The sequence below is a fragment of the Centrocercus urophasianus genome, unplaced genomic scaffold, assembly GCF_019232065.1.
Source record: "Centrocercus urophasianus isolate 14NV4802_14NV808 unplaced genomic scaffold, USGS_Curo_1.0 seq_10, whole genome shotgun sequence".
In the NCBI taxonomy this organism is placed as follows: Eukaryota; Metazoa; Chordata; class Aves; order Galliformes; family Phasianidae; genus Centrocercus; species Centrocercus urophasianus.
The window spans coordinates 59,532,268-59,551,661 of record NW_024884142.1 but is presented as its reverse complement, the minus strand read 5'-3'; the positions used below and the strand labels follow the sequence as shown (position 1 = coordinate 59,551,661).

Sequence of the window (19,394 nt, the reverse complement as noted above, 5' to 3'; positions counted from 1 at the left end):
TTTTGTCTATATTACGATCATCTGTATGGTGAATGGATGGATGTGAGACTCTAGGACACCAGTGATACTAGCTGAAGGCTAAAAACCTAAAACCAAAAATAACATTTTGTTTGTTTTTCCTGTGGTTGTTGGGGTAACAATACCTTTTAGTCAGGGATTTTTCAAAGCTTTTCATCAGCTTTGAATGTGACTAGCTCTTTGATATCCAGGGGTGGATGAAACTAAAATATTTTGGTTATAATTGGGATCAGAGGGATGGGAATCTGATGTATATACAGCAAAGCCATGATAATATTTGCAGACTGGACCATGAAACTGGCTGTGTTGTTTGCAGTACTGATGGAAGGTAACTAGTTACAAAAATTATTCATTTCCTTAGATATTTATGAGTTGTTACCTCTGCTGACATCTCTGAATCTCAAGATGAGATTTTTGGGGGTGATAGCACAACTTAATGTCACTTGTGAATTATTTACAATTCAAGTATGGGAGTTTTGTTTCTTATACACTTTAGATTTATGCTGTAATCTTCTAAAAGTCATCACTGTCTTTTCCACAGGAGCTTGTTGGCATGGTTGAAAAAGAAAGAAATCGCTCGAAGCTGTAATTGCAGACAACTTTTTGTGCTGTAAGAAGCACAGGCTGAGGATCTGATGTCATGTAGTATTTGAGATTTCTCCCTCCTTGAGCCCTTTTTGTGGCTGGCGTTTCCATATAAAAAAATCAAATCTGATTGCTGAGGAAATTAAGCGCAGAGTAAAGTGTTGATTCTCTACAGGAAACACTTACTAAGAAATTTGAACAGTTGGATTCTACTTTAAAAGAGATTTAAGGGGAAGTTTAAATCCTAGAAATCAGCACTGATGTTCAGGATATGCTGATTATAATACATGCTAAACAGCTACTCTGAAACTGATACTCATGCTTCTTTTACTTTTTTATGCTGCTTTTGTCAATTGCCAAATTAAATATAAGTATATGCTTTTAACAGACATTAAAATTTAGTATCTCAACACTTAATTGTTCTTCTTTTCAAAAAATACTGCAGTTTAGTTTTGAGGTCTGTGTGATTATGAACTCTATTTTAACAAGGGGCCCTATACAATGCTGGATCTCTCCTAAGTGCTGTTTTCTCACTGAGTTCCTTAAAGGCATTTATTTCAAACCTCACACTTCTGACAGCATCCATGAGCTGTTGTTCATCCATCTACTGTGTGTTCTATGTCAGAGATTCTGAGCAATTGCAGGTCTAAGGCTTGAGACTTTTCCTTTCATTCTTGCTGATTATTCTGATTCTATTTTGAATTATGTAAGTCTGAGATCAGGTACTGAGTTTTTTATGTGGTCTTTATTTTCAAATTGAAAAGCTGAACATATGTTCTGTTTTTAGGGCAAACAAATGTTACCTGGATGCAGAGATCACTTCTTTTGAAAGAGTAGTATTGGGATGTGAATAGCTAATGTGACCAGCATCTGCAATCTTTGCATTATTGTATTTCTAAAATCTATTAATGATCATACACGTCTAAATCCACTGCCACTTAACCTCCATTATTGTTCTGCTTAATCTTAATAGACAATGAATGCATACATTATTCTACTTTTTATAGTGTTCAGATGACAAACAGTTATGTGCTGCTGCTTGAATGCTGTTTGAGTACTATGGATAAATCCTTTCCCTTGAAAGAAGTTTTGCTTTTACGTAACTAAGGATGTCATCCATGTAAACCTTTTTATGAATGCATTTATCATTGATTGGCCTAGAAGGTGACCCAGCTAGCCATGCTGGAAAGTCAGCTAGCCAGCCAGGAAAGTCAGCTGAAAGTCTTTACACCTCTGATATTGTGAACAATCATTGAGGTTGTGAATTACAGAAAATTCATAGAAGGAAAGTTTGATTCTTACTGGAACTTTGAGTAAAAAATAATAATAATAATAAAATAAAATAAAAATAGTATTGAATGATTGAATGGAGATTACCTTAAAAAAGCTGGTGATAGTAGCAGTTAATTTATTAGCCACAGAAGTTGCAAGAGCAGTTCCAGATGAACTCTGGATATAACTGAAACAAATCTCAGATGAGATTTAGGTAAATACAGTAATGTTTATGTATTTCTTTATGTATCTTTTGATTCTAGATCTAACTATATTGCTAAAACTTGGATTATGGTTAATATATTTTTTTTTAATCTTAGAAGTCTTTTCTTAGTAAAACTAAACCATGTAGAGTTGTAATCTATAAATAAATCCATAAGTCCATGTACTACATGATGCACACAATGCTCGGTAACTGGTTTGAGGCTCTTATCTCTGAAGCTGCATGAAGAAATGAGGAAGCAGGTAATGAAGCCACTGTTTTGTGCAGGATGTCTCCCAGTAACAAAATCTTGTCAAAATTCTGTTGGCTCATAGAAGGAAGTGGAGCAGTCTAACATACACAACACCATCTTGAGTCAATAACAGATTAATGAAAGAACCGACTGCAGTAATCTGTAAGAATTGTCCTTTGGCTGCACAGCCTTTCTCATTATTTAAACAATGGAACTCAAACAGCTCTTCTGTCTGACACGTTTCTTTTTTTGTTTAACTTTAAAAACTGCAGCTGGTCCATATATAGGTAATGCATGATGTTTTCTGAATTTTTCACTGGAGTGAGATTCCTGTGCTCAGGAAAGCTACTGCCTCCAGTTCTGCTGGGATGTGGAACCTTAAAATGTTCTTCCCCAAACATCTCTGAAAACATGCTGGATTTGAAGGCTGTTCTGAAGTGGGTTTCTCCGAGTTTGTCATAAGATACACTGAATACTTGCTTAAGCTGTTAGTTGGAAAAGGCAGCAAAGCCTTATCACAGAAGTGTGTCAGGAAGATATTGAAGTTTTCTCTCTTTCAGGAGAATAGTTCTGATGATACATGAAGCGAGATATATAAGGGCTAATCATTTGAAAAATGAAAGCTGTGTTTTCAATATTTTAATAAATTACTTATCAGTTTTAAGTAAATGTGTGCATTACACATGTGCAAAACAAAACAACAACAGCATAGAACACCACCATCTTAAAGCCTTATCTCAGACCATAATTTGTTAAGAAAAGGGAACAAGGAATTCAGTGTGAGCTTCCTTAGAATTTTGAAGCAGTTATCACAGCAGTGAGTTAAAAGTGTTTGTAGAAACTACTTCATGTGTCTAACTTGCGCATCAGATGAAATGGGGTTTAAATGCAGGCTATCTTGATACTTGTTAGCAAAGAGCAGTACTGTTTCAGACAGTACATTTTACTGGGGTGGGGAACGGCCATTGAAAGGATACTATTTGTCTGGAACTGTCTTGCATATTCACTGGCAGGTGTTAGTTTCACCGTGAAGGTTTAAGCATGTCTTTGATCACTTTAATTACTGTGTTAGCATGATCATCTGGAAGACAGTTCGCTTGTTGTCAGAAATTAGGGATATGCAAACTTCTCCTTTACCTGGCAAGATAGAATTTAGAGAGATGGGTTTTTGAGGTGGGTGGGTTGTTTTTCCTTCCCCTCCCTTCGAGATACAAGTAAGGTGTTTGTTTGTTTTTGAGAAATTGGAGTATATTTTCCTCATAGGGAAGAGTTTCTTGGAAAGCTGCATACAGTTGCCGTGCATTTTTGAACCTTTTCTTTTCTCCTCGCAATTTTTACAGTGTTGTGTGACACAAAAAATGGTAACAGGAATGAAGAAAATGACAAAGTATGTAACAGCAGTGCCTGCTCCTTTCTCTGAATAACAATCTATCTGATGCACCACCAAGAGGATGACATTTGTAATGTTTAATAGAATGTTCACAATTTCATGGGAACTGTGCCTTTAGGCAAGAAAATGATCTAAAGGTATTCACTGCAATATAAGGTGATCATAAAAGTACTCACTTACAGAACTTAGAAATTTTTTCTAAGCTTTCTCAGCAATTCCTTCACATCCTTATTCACTGCAGATCAGGAATACTTAAGAAAAACAAACAAACAAAAAAACCCACATTCATTAAATTTTCATTTATTTATTCATTACTAACTGAGAAAAAAATGTTGAATGGTGGTATAATGTAATTTTATTATTTTTAAGTATTTTAGAGGTGGTCAGATAGTAAACCAGACTGCATAAAATTTTACCTATTGCTCTTATGTTGTACTGTGAACTTTGCTTATTGTGAGGTTAAAATTGTGAAAATAGTGTCTTGCGCAGCAGCAGCATAAATTAAGTATGGAAAGATATGTTGGTGTTAATCTATGGAAGTGTAACTAGAGCTTATATAATATGAGTGTGCCTGTTGTTCAGATCTGGCAAAGCTGGTAGATAGCTGCTGCCTGCCTCTTCCAGGAACTGCAGACATCCAGCCCAGAGAGCTCTCTGGGCCAACACACTGTAACCAGTGAAGAAGTTTACTAAAACTGAAGCTTCAGGCAGTGTGTATGTTTAGAATATAATCTTGTAAACGTATACTATGTAACAAATATTTATGAATTATTCACACAATGTATAAACCCAAGCCTCTTAAGTTTTTAATTGCAACTGCAAACTAATCAAATTCATGCCTTTTTAAAATCCCTTAAATAACTGGAATATGTATTAGGATGATTAAAAATAAATGTGGAAGTGCCAGAACTGCCAGGTGCTCACACTGCATTTTCAGGGCCTGAACCTGCTATGTTTCAGAGCTCCCAGTGCAGTGCTGGTGATTCAGGCCTGCAGAAGCACTGTCCTGCTGAGCTTTGTGCAGCTGGGCACTCTGCAGGCCAACATCATTTACAAGGGTTCACATTTCATACATGAATTATTTTTATTGCATTGTGAGTCTCAGTGCACTCGTAATGACTTTTTATAGTCTTGAATCTTGAAAATTTAGTTTACAAACTATTCAACATGGAATCTAAATTTCTTTCCTCTAGTTTTAACTAGCCCTCTATTCTTCTGGCATTTAATATTGAGATTTATTATTTTTTTAAATTGTAGTTTGCTCAAGCAGGCAATTTCTCAGCATGTAGTTTCTGAGGATGGCAATAATTTCTTTTGTTATCTCAAATAATATTTTTGCATTCTGTAATGTTCCCTGTTCAGAAACACCAAAGTATTTTATAAATCTAATTAGCACAGGAATTTTCTTAAAGCAGTTTTAAGGCTGGTAAACAGAAGTAATTTTCCCAGGGTTGCTGAGAGAGCCATTTGGGAATGTAGTCTTGTGGGTTTTTTTGTTTTGTTTTGTTTTGTTTTTTTTGGTTTTTTTTTTTTTGTTGTTGTTGTTGTTGCTTTGGCTTTTTTCACATGAAAGTCTACGAGTATTAAATCTTCTAAAAAAAAAAAAAAAAGAATAAATAGCAAAAACAAATGTTCACGTCTGAGGCTTTTTCACCTGGTTTAGGCTTAGTTCCTTTTTTTGCTCAATTTTTCTTTTTTGCTTGTGAGCCAAAGAAAGTTTTACTAAAGGAGGTAAGGGGTTTATAAAATATATATATCTTTTCATTGTGTACTTCCTTGACCATAGTTTTATCTGTTCAAGAGTAGTGGATCTTTAGTGTTCTCTTAGTTTTATGTTCTGTGTGGAATATGTACTGAAGGAAGAAGGTATTTTCACGTCTTCTACTGCATTATAATAAATCTGTCTTACCATTTCATGCCTTTAGAAGGGGAAAAAGAAAATAGAACTACAGAGCAAAAAAACCCTAAGCTTCAAAACTATATGAAATGAAGATTATGGGTTTGTTTTTGAAAGTTGAAAATAAATTAGTTCCACATTATTTAATGTTTAGTGTACTCCAGTTGAATACGTACTTCCATTGCCTCATACATGATTGCTGAACTTGAACTTAATTGCCCAACTTGAACTTAAGTGCTGTGTTAAATTGGGTCCTGAACAAGATGAGAAAAAAATATGGAAAAAGTCTGGTCTATTCTATTAGGATGACTTTAAACATATTTTCTTACCTGGGGCTGGCTTGCAGTGTTTTGAAACTGTACAGAAGGATGACTTGGTTGTTTTTAAAAAAAAAAAAAACTGAGTTTATGTAAAATAAGTAGAGATGATTATATTAAAAATAGAATTATCTTTAAACTATCTTCTTGCCCTTTAGCTGTCTTAATAAAATGCTGCTAGTACATCCTTAAGAAGTGAGTCCTTAACGTATGGTGGAATTTGATTATGTTATTGGTGTTCAGTCTCTTGCATATCAGTGTTTCTCAGAGATGAGGAATTTATCATCTTAGAAGGAAGGCTGGAATGATACTGTTGATATTTTTTTTTATATCCTTCTTTTCTCTTTTTTTTTTTTTTTTTTTTTTTCCTTTGTACGGATGTCTGAAGAGTCATATGTGATCTTGATGCCATCAACACCTATCATTCTTTCTTGACTTCTCACCGCTTCTTTTTTTGATCCTTTTGCATCTATACTTCCAAATGCATGTTTCAGTTGCATCAGTCTTACTGTGTTCATTACAAACCTTCACTATTTTATACTGGAAAAAAGGTCTTTGGGGGAAGAAAAAATCCAATAACCCTCTAAACTGTCATCTGTGGCTCCTTTTTTCAGACTGCTTTTTTTATTATGTATGCACACAGTGATTTGGATGTGTGAAACAATCTTACATAGCAAAACTTTATTGAATCTCAGCATGATTAGTATGGTCTTCCCTGGGGAGAAAAGAAAAAGATAAAAAAATAAAAATAATAATAATAAAAAAAGCACAGTTATGTGAAAAGTATTACGCTGAGAACAGCATTGTAAGTGGCTATGTAGAGCTGTATGAACTAAGGCAAGTTAATTCAAATGTGGTGTGGTGTATACTGATCCAGGCTGAGTGGGGCTTTGAGCAACCTGGTCTAGTGGGAGGTATCCCTGTCTGTAGCAAGGGTGTTGGAACTAGATCATCTTAAAGGCCCTTTCAATCCAAACCATTTTGTGATTCTATAATTGCAAATTTAACACGTGTCTTAAGAGAGCTTTCTTTTAATATCACAGTAAAATCATATTCTGTAGATTTCCAACATCACAAAAGCAGGGCCAGGCTTTACTAATTTAAAGCCAAGATTTTGTCCTCTGAAGTTCACGAAATGGTAACATCTGTGGCAAAAAAAAACAAAAATTGGAAATATGTACAATTATAGTTCGTAATACTCTGCCTTTGATGCTTAGATTAAGTCAAGGGGTAGTCACTTCTATAAATTCAAAAATTCTAATAGGGTTTAACGCTGACATCAAATCAGTTCACAAGGAAATATCTTTTTCTGTGAAATGACTGAACAAATCATGCACCTAGACTGCTACTTTTTGCAGGGGATTCCTTCTAAACCTTTCCTAATGATTGTCCTCCTTTTCTGTTGGCAGTGGTGATTTGTCTGTTGTCTCAAATGTCAGTTAGCCTAAGATAAAGGGAAGACACGAGCTGCAGTTACATAATCTTTTCTTTATCTCTCCTTTCAATACTTCAGGAGTTTTACTTTAAATGTGGAGCACACCCAACAACTGACAGTGAAACATCTGTGGCTTTGAACCTCGTTACTACAAACAGTCGCGGTATCACATGTATAACATGCACGGATATTAGGTGAGTACAATGAACAGTGTCAGAGATTCACAGTCTCAGTGCTTCAGCGTACTTATCACTTTCAAAGAGCTTTTTTCTTTTTTTTTTTTCTGTGCACGCTTACCTTTTAAAATGTGTGGGGTTTTTCTTTTTCTTTCTTTTTTTTTTTTCTCCAGTACTGTGGTAGAAAAAGGGCCACTTTCAGATGTATTCATTGCCTTGCCAATATGAATACAGTTTGATACTTAAGTTACAGGTGGAAATCTGATTGCTTATGTTCTAGCGCCAGTCTTGAGTGCTTAAGGCAGTCGTGTAGGTGTATAGATCATTGCCTCTAGTTTGTGTTTGAGATACAGTGAATGAAATTGTGATTTTGAGGTTGACAAAATATTCGTTCAGGACAAAACATTCCAACAGGAACCTTTTGGTGTTTGTTTTATAAATCAAAGCAAAATTACTGATGGTTCATCTGTTCTCATATTCTTGTTTACTGCAGTTTTAAATACTGTAATCCATCTTACTGTATGGCAATTCAGCACATATGTTCAAGAATAACATTGCTCACAAATGCATGATTAAAAATTAATTTCCAAGAAAGACATCTACCACTATTGTGAAGAATTATCTGAAACACATTCATCTGCTGATAGGAAATTTGAGGTGGATCCTCAAAACCAATAACAAAAATGTTATTCATTTTAAATATATTTTAAGTATTTCTGCTGATTCATCTGTATTATGAAAAAGGATAAACTATTTAGAAAAAAATACCTGTAATCTTATAAGATAGCAAGAAGTCTGGATAAATTTGTTAGGGGTATCTTGGGAAAATAAACTGTATTCCTGGACAAAATATTCCTATTAGAAATATTAGGTTGTTATTTTGATTTTATCCCAGACCTTGTGTAATTATGTTGTTCTTATGTGCTACTGAATTGATAGTAGCTGTTTTGTTGCTGACAATATTTGGTTGACGAATGTGTCTCTTAGTTATAGACTAAACTGTATACTGAAAAGAAGAGCACAGTATCAATCTCATTACATATACATAGGCTTTGTGGAGCTGCTCTGCATCTCTTGAAGAGTCTTGCAAGCACAGTGTGCAGAATTACTTTGTTTATCCTAATGGTTTGGTATGCACCAGTATTAACCTCTCAGTAATTAAAGGCAATATGGAGTTTCCATTCTGAGCCCAGCTTTCTCTTTTTCCAAAGGATCAGAGTGAAGAATTTCAGTCATAAATGTGTTTACTTAGGCTTGAGAGCTGGTTACAATTATTTCAATCAAATTTGAAATGGATATGTTGACATTCCTCTGAGTTGATGTATTCAGTACAGAACTATTCACTCATAATAATGAATTCGTAATTTCTTTCCCTGTTTTGTGACAAAACCCCAAAGGAAACAAAGAGTTTAGACTTAATTGTCTCAGTTTTCTTGGCTGAATTATTCCAAGGATATTTGGCTTCCTAAACTTTACTTGTTTATGTATTTATGTATTAGTTTATTTATTCAAAGCATGTTAATTCTCATTTATTTAAATAAAGGCATCAAATAACTATAGAAACCTCAGTTTCAGGATAGAATTCTAACTCAGCACAAAATTATGGAGCATTCATTTACAGATAAGCTTGTGGGATTTATACACCGAACAGGGAAGGAAGAAGTTTTTCTATTGGCCTCACGCTGTGTTGTGAGGAAGAGATGGCCGATAGTGTAGGATACAGCTAGTCTGTAGGCTGCTTCTCATCAGTCTCCAAAAATTAACAGGAATGTGCTTCCATCCTAGTATGTCTTGTAGGACATGGAATGAATTGTTGGCAGGTGACACTGAAATCTGTAATCCCAGGAATGAAGGAATGAGCAGAAGAGTCCTTCAACAGCTTTTTTTTTTTTTTTTTTTTTTTTTCCCAGTTGTATTAAGGTATTTTTTATGTATTAAGGTATTAATAAATTTATGTAAGCAGAATTCAACTCCTCACTTCCTGGAGCAGTAGGCATAGATTTCCTCTTTCATTTGTCAAGAGATGTAGTGAAATAATAATGAGGCTATTCTGTCTTCTTATATACTTAACAAGATTTTAAGGGCGTTTTCCTGCACACCTCCTCATCTCCTCTTGACTGCAGGCAGGTCTGTTGTACTGGCCAGTGGAACTGGAAAAAATGAAATCAACAGGCATTAGAGAATATTATTTCAAATCCTCTCTCTTTTTTGGTTAATTGACTTGGTTGTACCTTGACTGCCTCAGTGCAGATAGCACCCTTACTTACATGAGAATGTATACTGATGAAAACTGTAGAATGATGGCCAAAATAGAGAATTGATGGAAGGAACAGTTGAACTCTGTAGTGATTCATATGGTGTGTCTTCTGGAAAGAGTTATTCTGAATGCATCCTCTGTGGTGTATGTTGGTCACTAAAAAAGTACTATTTGGTAGAACAAATTCTCATCTACCAAATAGTATTTTTCAACATAGTCACCACCATTAGCTATGCATTTTCAACAGTGTTGAACATAAGCTTGCATGCCTTTCTCATAGAAAATCTGCATAACTGTCCAGAATGTGGCTCATTTTTCATGTCACTGTCACCACTGCTGAAATGAACCACCCACTGCTTCACTATGGTCACATCCGCTGTTTGTTCTCCGTAAATCTTCAGTAAGTGTCAGTGAATGTTAATGGGTGTCATTTTTCTGCATGGAGGAATTCAGTGACACACTTTTGCTTCCTACGCACTTCCATCTCAGACACCGTTTTGTCAGACTACCCTTCTGCTGCCATGAGTCACACAGCAACAACATGTAACAGAATACTGTTGGGAAGGTTCAGCCTCTACCACCACCATCTCCCTCTGACATTGTAGGCCAATATAATAGCATAGGGGGCATTACTTTCAGAGCAGCCCCCTTAGTTACAGAACTGTCTCCAAACAGCAATTTGTCTTGAATTGCTAACTCAAAATTTCACTGCAAAGGTGCAACCTTTAACCTACTTAAAAGCAGTAATTTCGCGTGTCCATTTGAACAGTTCCCTTATTGCAAGCCAGAGCCCAAGTATGACTAATGCTAAACAAAAGAGAGCCTGATCCCAAGGCAAATGATTTTGAGATTTCCTACACGGTAATCTGATAAATGTCTTTGTCACAGGCATGTTGACAAAATCTTGATGCTGAAATCTGAAGTCTCATTGCTAAAACTAGATCATAGTATCATAGAATCACAGAGTGGCCTGGGTTGAAAAGGACCATAATGATCATCTAGTTTCAACCCCCCTGTTATGAGCAAGGTCACCAACCACTAGTTCAGGCACTAGATCTGCAATTAAAGTATACTTTTTATCGCAGTGGCAAGTTGGCATGGAAAAGGGTTATTCATGTCCTAGTATTCCCTATGTAGGGTTCAGGAAGCATCAAAAGACATTACTGAACATTGTGAATGTTTTATACTAAAACTTAAGCTTCACAGGGTAATTCCCATTGGGAATTCATTCCCATTGCCCCCATTGCATCCCATGGTGTTGTGACAGGGACACGTTCCCATTGTCCCTATTGATCCCGTAGTGTTGGGATGGGAGCACATTCCCATTGCATCCCATGGTGTTGGGAGGTGGGATGGGGACTCGTTCCTATTTCCAGGACTTGTGTGGTGGAGTGCTGTGCAAAGGTCATTCTGTGTACTTGGGCGACGTATGAAATCTCTGCTCAGATTTTTTGAATTTGTAATTCTTTAATCTTATGTTCTTCAGACACGCATGTAACTCAAAGATATATAAATACATATATATTTTCACTTTATTTAAGCTTATAGGTCTCTGTATTCTTGATGTTGATCTCTATAAAATACTTCTATGCAGCTGAAAAATGCCAACACTGCTATACTAGTAAAATATACTTTCATCGTTTTATAGCATTGAGCTGGAACATTAACAATTACTTTTTTTTTAGCTCTGCTACACACTCACAAAAAAAGGATTTTGTGGCTATTCTTCATAATACATTTTTCTTCCTTTTTCTGAAAAAAAAGTTGAAACAAGAAAAGATGATAACGATGGGGTATTTTTGTATTTCTTAAATATTACTGTTTCTAGCAAGATATCTCAAATATTGTGTTCAGTTTTGGGTCCTTCACAAGAAGAAGGATTTTGAGTTACTCAAGCGTTTACAATGAAGAGCAACAAGGCTGATGAAAACTAGATTTGTGAGGAATGACCAGTGGAATTAGTGTAATTTGTCTGCAGAAGAGGAGGCTGATGGGAGACCTCATCACTGTCTATAAGTACTTCAAAGGAGGTTGCAGGAAGTTATTCTTCTCTCAGATGACAAGTGATAAGATATGAATGTGTGGTTTCAAGTTGTGCCACAGGAGGTTTTGATTGGGTATTAGGAAGAGTTTCTTCATGGACAGGATGGTCATGCATTGGAATGGGCTGTCCATGGAAGTGGTGGAGTCCCACCCTTGGAGAGATGTGAACATTGCACTGAGGAGAACAGTTTAGTGGTGGATTGCATGGCTCAGATTGATGGTTGAATTTGATGATCTTGAAGGTCTTTTCCAAACTAGATGATTCTACAGTTCTCACTTTTTCTCTGGTGGCTTACATACATTTATCATGGACATTCTACCACACATGGAACAGTTAAGCTCCAAGATGCTCAGTGCAGTATGTCTGATTGTAGTGAGGTCTGCAAAGCTCATAAAAATTTTATTTAAGGAAGTACTGTATGGTATATAGAAAAATATACAGTTCAAAGTAATATTTAAGCCTATTACCAATTTTTACTCTCCAGCTTACATTAGGCACACATTGTGTTTGGCCTGGCTTTATATTTGTTATGAATATTTTCATGTAGCTCTGATGAACAGACTGAAATATTTCAGAGCCAAACACGTTAGTAGGTTTCTATTAAATCTGTAGACCATATAGTGTATTCCATATACTGTAATGCTTTCCAATGCTTTCTGCTTGTCTACAACAGAGTTAGCATGAACTGGCAACATTTATGCGTTTCTTTCTACAGCGTTCAAGGTGATACGTTGCTATTTTGTTCTTTGAAGAAGCTCCTAATAAATTGAGCAAATGGCTGGAAGTTGAAACAAATGCTAAAACTGTTCAATGCTCAAAGGGGGATTTGCTTTTCTCAACTGTTTCTAGAAGTAACATCAAAAGGGGTTAGGAGTACCCCCTGGGTACCCATAAATCAGGTTCAGGAATAACAGTGTTAAGCAGTGTAAAAACAAAACGTGCAGTACAGAAGTGCCTCACGTCATCTTTCACAAACTAGATAGAGAATAATTCCTAAAGGCATCATTATTTTTAGCTTTCAAGAGATATAGATAAACATAAAAGATATGTAGGGCTTGCTGTCCTTTAGTAGCTAGAATCCTCCAGATGGAAAAGTATTTGCTTTTGGGTTGATCAAAAGATTTTATCCAGTAAATTCCTACTTTATAATCTCCAGAAGAAAAAAAAAAAGTTATTTTTATTTAGACAATAGAATCTTGTAATTTGTTTTTCTGCTATTCAGACTTCTTAATGCTGCAGTTGAAGGAGGAGCTTGATTTTGCCAATGGTAAGAATTAGAAGTGTATGTTCAAAATGTTGTTTAAGGGTAACTGCAATTTAAGAGCTTTGTCATAATTATTTTCAGCCAAGTCAGTTCAGTCTCTGATAACACTAAACTCCATGGCAGGAGACTACTGGAGAAGGTCAGTATTTGGGGGGGAAACCTCAAAGGGGAAGTGCTACAGGAAGGGATGTTAGGAATTCAGTAGACTATTGGCTTTGTCTTGAGTCAGTAAAGAATGAATGACTCTGCATGTCTTTAGGGATAACTGTTGATCTTGTTCTGTTGGGACTGCTTTCATCCTTCAAAGCCTTTAACTAGCTCCTAATCAGCAATCTTTTTTTCTTTTTGGTTATAATCTGTGGGGTTTTGCTTTGTTTTGTTTTTGTTTGTTTGTTTTTTAATGAATAAAAAATACAACTAAGGGTTTTTTTTGTTTTTTTTGTTTTTGTTTTTATTTTTCCTCCCCTATCCTGCAGTTGATTGAGGGACTGGAATGCATCTCCAATAAGGAAAGGATGAATGAGCATCTTAGCTTAGTGATGTAAGGAATCAGGGATTTTGTCAATGTACATAAATGCCTGAAGGGAGTATACAATGAAGACATAGCCAGGCTCTTTTTAGTGGTGTCCAGTGATGGGATAAGAGGCAGTGGATATAAACTGGAAACAAGATGTTTCATCCTAACATCACAAAGCAGTTTTTTACTGAACAGGTGACCAAGTACCGGAACACATTGCCCAGAGAGGCTGTGGAGTCTCCTTAGAGATCTTCAAAAGCAGCCTGGACACTGTCCTGTAGAACTTGTGCTAGGTGAGCCTACTCGAGGAGAGGGTTAGACCAGTTGGCCTTTGGAGGTCCTTTTCCTACCTCAGTCTATGGTTCTATGATGTAGAAAGTGTACCTAGTTAGCTATTAACCGTGACATTCTTTCCCATTTTGCCTAATAATGCTGTATGTTGCTTTGAGGTCGAACATTTCTTATACTGCAGTTTAAACATTTTTTTAGAAACTCATGAAATTATTTGCCTTACCTTTCTTTCATTCTGGATGCCATCTAGATTTCAAAAGAAAAAAAAAAGAGACTACTAGAAGAGAAATGTACTAGTGAATGTGACAGAAAAACAACGTGTAACTCAATATCCAAAAGCTTTAATATATAAATAATCCTACAAACCTTACTGTCAGGATTGAATCAGAAGTTGCAGTTGAAGAGCTTTGTCGGGGGTCAATTCTGATGCAATTTGAACAGATTTTTACAAGGGCCCTTCTGTTCCCCTTCAAGACTGCAGGCTGTGTCCATTAAAAGATATTTTCAATGAGATATTTTTTAGTAACCTAAATAACACCTTATTCTGGTCTTTCAATTACAATTTTCTCTTTGTTTCTGGGGAATTGGAACCTAGAATTATCATTTAGCTATTATAATCCATGCAAGTTATTACGTCTCATTAAGTCTATACTTAGCTCATCCTTTTAAAAGTATGTTGTTTCTCTCTGTGACCTGTTTTGATAATGCAATCCCCCTCCAAATCTCTGCCTGCTATGTTCTGTTGTCATTATGTATTTTGAGTTGTTCCAAGAGAAGTGAGAAAAGATTATGTTAAGAATTAAATCTACTTTGTCTAAGTATTATGACCATCAGGGACAATGTCTACTGCTTTCTCTTCTAAGAAATTAATGGGATTTCTAAAGAATCACTTAAAGTAAGTAATTAATCAAATAGCAAACTAAGAACTGTTACTAATTGGTTTAGGGCTTTTTTTTTTCTTTTTTTTTTTTTTTTTTCCAACAAAGCAGCCTGTAGAATACCAGTTTTTACAGTTGTAATTTTTGAGTTCTGGCATAAGCAATGCCATGCAGAGAAAACATTTCACTGCTAGTTTTGTTGGTATTTTGAAACGTGAACAAAGTCTGTAAATGGCAGTAACCTTCATTTCACATACTGTGGGTTTTAGACTCAAACATTTGTATCATGAGCTTCTGGAACATGGACATTTTGCATGAAATTGAGCTGCCTTAACCCCTCTGTAGAATTGTAGCCACTATTACATAGCTACCCTTATGGCACTGACAGGACAGCTTACTGTTTTGCCTCCAGATTTGTTGTGATCTTCACTGCAACTTCATCTCAGTGAGACAGCTTCTAGCTTCTAAGGATTTCTGAAGTTGAGAATAGATTGGCAAAGCTGTTGTACAGTTATATTATACTCATCCTTTACTGGCAGCAGATAAGTTAGTAGGATGTTATTCAACCTCTCATCTCCTTTATCAAATAGCAAGCATGAACTTTTTTTCTGTCCATCCATGAGAACAAATGCTGCCTACTTTCTCCTATTTTTGGTGCAAAAGAACAGTGCAGTTTACAGGAAGGAGAGGAAGGGAGTTTCTTGACTAGTAGCTGATTTTTTACACTTATTCATCTATTTGTTAATAAAGGTATATCCGACCTGTGGCATGCTTACATAATTTTAAGCAACTACTAAGAGTTGCTAAGAATTTTTGAGGTAGTTTGTAGTAGGAGGCAATGCAACAGTAGCTACAGGTGTATTTATTTCTAATGTAAATTGATTTCAGTAATGTGCATCTCTGTGTTTATATTAGATGCAATACATCTCATCAATTTTTAGTTTTCATTTTAAGTTTCACCTGGAACCTGCAGAATGTAGAATGAGTAGACTCTTGTATTGTTGCATCTTTTCTGCCATTCTTAGTTATGGCATGAGTAATGCAGTGAGCTTTCTCTTCTGCTGATTTTTTTTGTATTTGAATGCATTTTGCGGGACAGGCTTAATAGCTAAATTAAACTCAATGATTTTGGTTAATTTGAGTTAATTTTCTTAATTGAAAGTGGCACATGTCAAGTATCCAGTTTCTCCACATGCAAAATTTGGTGAACCTTCCAAAATACTGTGAGAAAGCAGGACTACTTAACATTTTTCATTTATTGATCACGTCTAAGATGATGTCTATAATTTTTGTGCAAGAGCTGCATGTTTAAATATGAATGTTAGATTTTATTTGAAATATATAAGAAAAACATAGTAGCAGATTTTTGTAAAATGTTGTTTGAAGAGACATTTTGAGATTTGCAAGCCCGCAGTGTGTCTTTCCTCTCATAAATGTTAGCAAGTTCAGGTGTTTGTGAATTTCTTTTCCTTCTATTTAAAACCAATTCCTATACACAGAAAATAATTTTTTATTTTATTTTATTTTATTTGGCTCTGGTATGTTCTGCTCCGGGGCTGGGCTTTTGTGAAAGTTGAGTATTATCACTGCCTGACAGCTGTACTATGGGAAACGTTGTTGTAGGTCACAGTCCAGTTGTGTTTGGCCAGATATCCATATTTCAAAAGCTCACCATCACAGGAGATAATAATCTTGGCAGAAACCTGAGGGTCTGTATGAACAAGGTCAATAAATTGCAGAGGGTTTGTTCCCTTCAGGTTGGAGCTTAAGAATTCTGGAAAGGCTTTGTGGAGTAAACTTAGCTATTGTTGTCTCATGAGTAGCCCTTCCATTTGGCTAGTCTGAGAGCTGTTGAGACATCACCTTTTAATGATTCTGACTTTATTTTATGATATTTTTAAAATAAGCAACAATAAGGAATTGAATGTGAATATGTGACAGCTGAAGAAAATTGTACAAAATAAAGTGTGACAGTAAGAAATCTACCCTTTAAAAAAAAAGTCACTGCTTTAATGTTTTTAATTAATTGACATTTAGTATCTAACATGGGATGTATCATTAATGAATCATTGATAGAAGATGGGGGATGTAATTTGGAAACAGTTAAATACAGAGAAGTGGAGAACTGACATGACTGCTGCACAAAAATTGTTTAAATCCACTTCACGTATACTGTGTGTGTGTATGTATATATATGTACAAGTACATATATATATATGTGCCATTAATATGAATGGAACATTAAATCAGGCCTTTTATAATTGCATATATTAATTAATTTTAAAAACAAAACAATTTCATGAAGAATTTTGCTCTGCTTTCCCTTCTATTTACAAGTATATGTTGTCCACAATATATTGGGATAATATATATATATATATATAAACACATATATAAAATATAAGATATGTAACCTCCTGTTAGATTCCTGAGAGACAGTCCACAGTATCAAATGAGGAGTGTCTTTATTGATACATCTTTCCAACTTTTCCAGCTATGATGCTTTCTCAGGCAGTCGTCACCTATTTGATAGTGGAATTACTCTGTACTGACTCCACAGCAGCAAAAGAAGCAAAAGCAGAAAATTGCATTCATTTTCTGCTTAACTTAAATAATTTATCACGAATAAGAAAGAATTGTGGAATGAATGTCTTGAATACCAGCTGATTTTTTACACTTACGCATAAATTTGTATGTACAAGTATATGTGACTAATAAGTGTCTTCCATTAGGACAAATGAAGAGGAGATACTGACAGCTTGGTGAACTGAAAAAGAGGTGGTGTGTTTTATAGACTGTTACTGAAGGAGAAGTAAATATATATATCTATATATATATATAGATATAGATATATATATATATAGATATAGATATATATATATGCAAATTTCTTAGCAGTCCTACAAAGGGTATTTAAACATTATGAATGCTGTGTCTTTTGAAGTCTGATGTTCAGAAGATGATTTTGTAAGACAATTATTTAACATGGAAGAAACAGCTATAAATATAATTATGATAAATTCAAAAGTTAAAAATTTGTTAGTGATTAGGCTGATAATTGAAAAACCTTTTAGGATGCTCTGCCTTGTATAGAATCTACAAGCGTTAGATATATGCAATAATAAATATTCTGCTTATTCAGCTTTGTGGTGCTCTGTATAGGGGGAAAAAAAAAAAGGTAACATGAGCTTTTGCTATCTGATATAGTTCATTTTTATTTGGTTGTTTTTTTGTCATACAATTATAGGGAAATTACTGATTATTATTATAAATTGCAGTATTGTCAAAAACTTGTTATTGTAATGTGGCAAAAACCGAGCAAGAGGTGCTTGCAGAAGACATGGACGGCATTTAGAGATATGAGAAATAGAGAAATAAGTGAAACCCAACAGCAAAAAATGAAATATTTACATGGCAGAGTAATTTGCAGAAATTTGCAGAAAGCAAAAAATGGAAGTAGCATTATCAAGCAAAAGTACCAGGATATAATTTATCTAATGAAAGACTGAAGGACTATTTATTAAGTAGAGGACTTGTTTTACTATGCAGTGAACTTTATTAAATGTCTCTTGACATCTCATAGATTCCCTTAATGATTTAGTATTGAACAGTAACTATTGTCCTAAGTAATGTCTTTAACAGTCAATCAGTTCTGTAGTGTAAGAGCTCAGTAGATTGTTACCAGATTCCATAAAAGCCAAGTCTGAATAAACATTACAGGATAAGTACATTGCATGAAAGTTGGTGGCAAGTGAATATATAATGCTTTCCAGACCTGTCTGGATTAACAGAATTTTGTTTGGGAGGACAAGGAGGGACTGAGAAATGTGTTGTGAAAAAAATGTTCACTTATTTACGTATAACGAGTGAGCAAACTTCTTGTTTTATTTCGCTAAAACATGCTGCCATGTCAGACTGCCCCTCTGCTGCCATCTGCCACACAGTGACGACATGTAACAGAATGCTGGTGGGAAGGTTCAGCCTCTTCTGCTGTACCACCAGCATCTGCATCTGACATCGTAGGCTAACATAATAAACTAATATAGGAGGCATTACTTTCAGAGCAGCCTTCATATTTCAGGCACATTACATTTTAAAATTTATACACTTTTTTTTTTGCTTATTATGCAATTATTTCCCTTGGCAGAAGACAGATTTGGTACGTATGGAAAAAAAAAAAAAGAATAGGAACTGGAGAGTATTCTCTTGGCATGAGAATACCATTTTTCCAAATTCAAATTACATTTCTTTTTCTTCTTGTTGTGATGATAGCAGCAATAAAACGAACAGTCTGACCTCTTCCCATAAAGTACATTCTCTGTGATCACATTAAACATTAGTCAACATTATACAACCAGCCAGCAAACCAAGGGCCAGCCTCTTCGGGTATAGTGTACAGAAAAGCTGACTGCACCTAGAGATGTTACCTCTGTGAATCTGGGCAGCTTGCTCTTGCAAACATACAACAGTGATGCCAACATTGAGCTGCACTCTTCAGCAAATCAGTGCCTTTGCTCCAAAAAGAGCATCCAAAATCGCTGCATTGTATTTTCTAACAAAATAAGTTACTTATTTACTTTTGGTATATATTCCTCACA

At 35.3% G+C, this 19,394-nt stretch overlaps 1 protein-coding gene across 1 annotated transcript in view; it reads left to right on the top strand.

Annotated features, from left to right (window-relative positions):
• PRKN (parkin RBR E3 ubiquitin protein ligase) overlaps positions 1-19,394 on the top strand; it is a 685,723-nt gene that overhangs the window by 326,249 nt on the left and 340,080 nt on the right. The window contains exon 6 of the mRNA XM_042820470.1: positions 7,448-7,563. Within this exon, the coding sequence (XP_042676404.1) occupies positions 7,448-7,563 (116 nt within the window). The remainder of the gene's footprint in view (positions 1-7,447; positions 7,564-19,394) is intronic.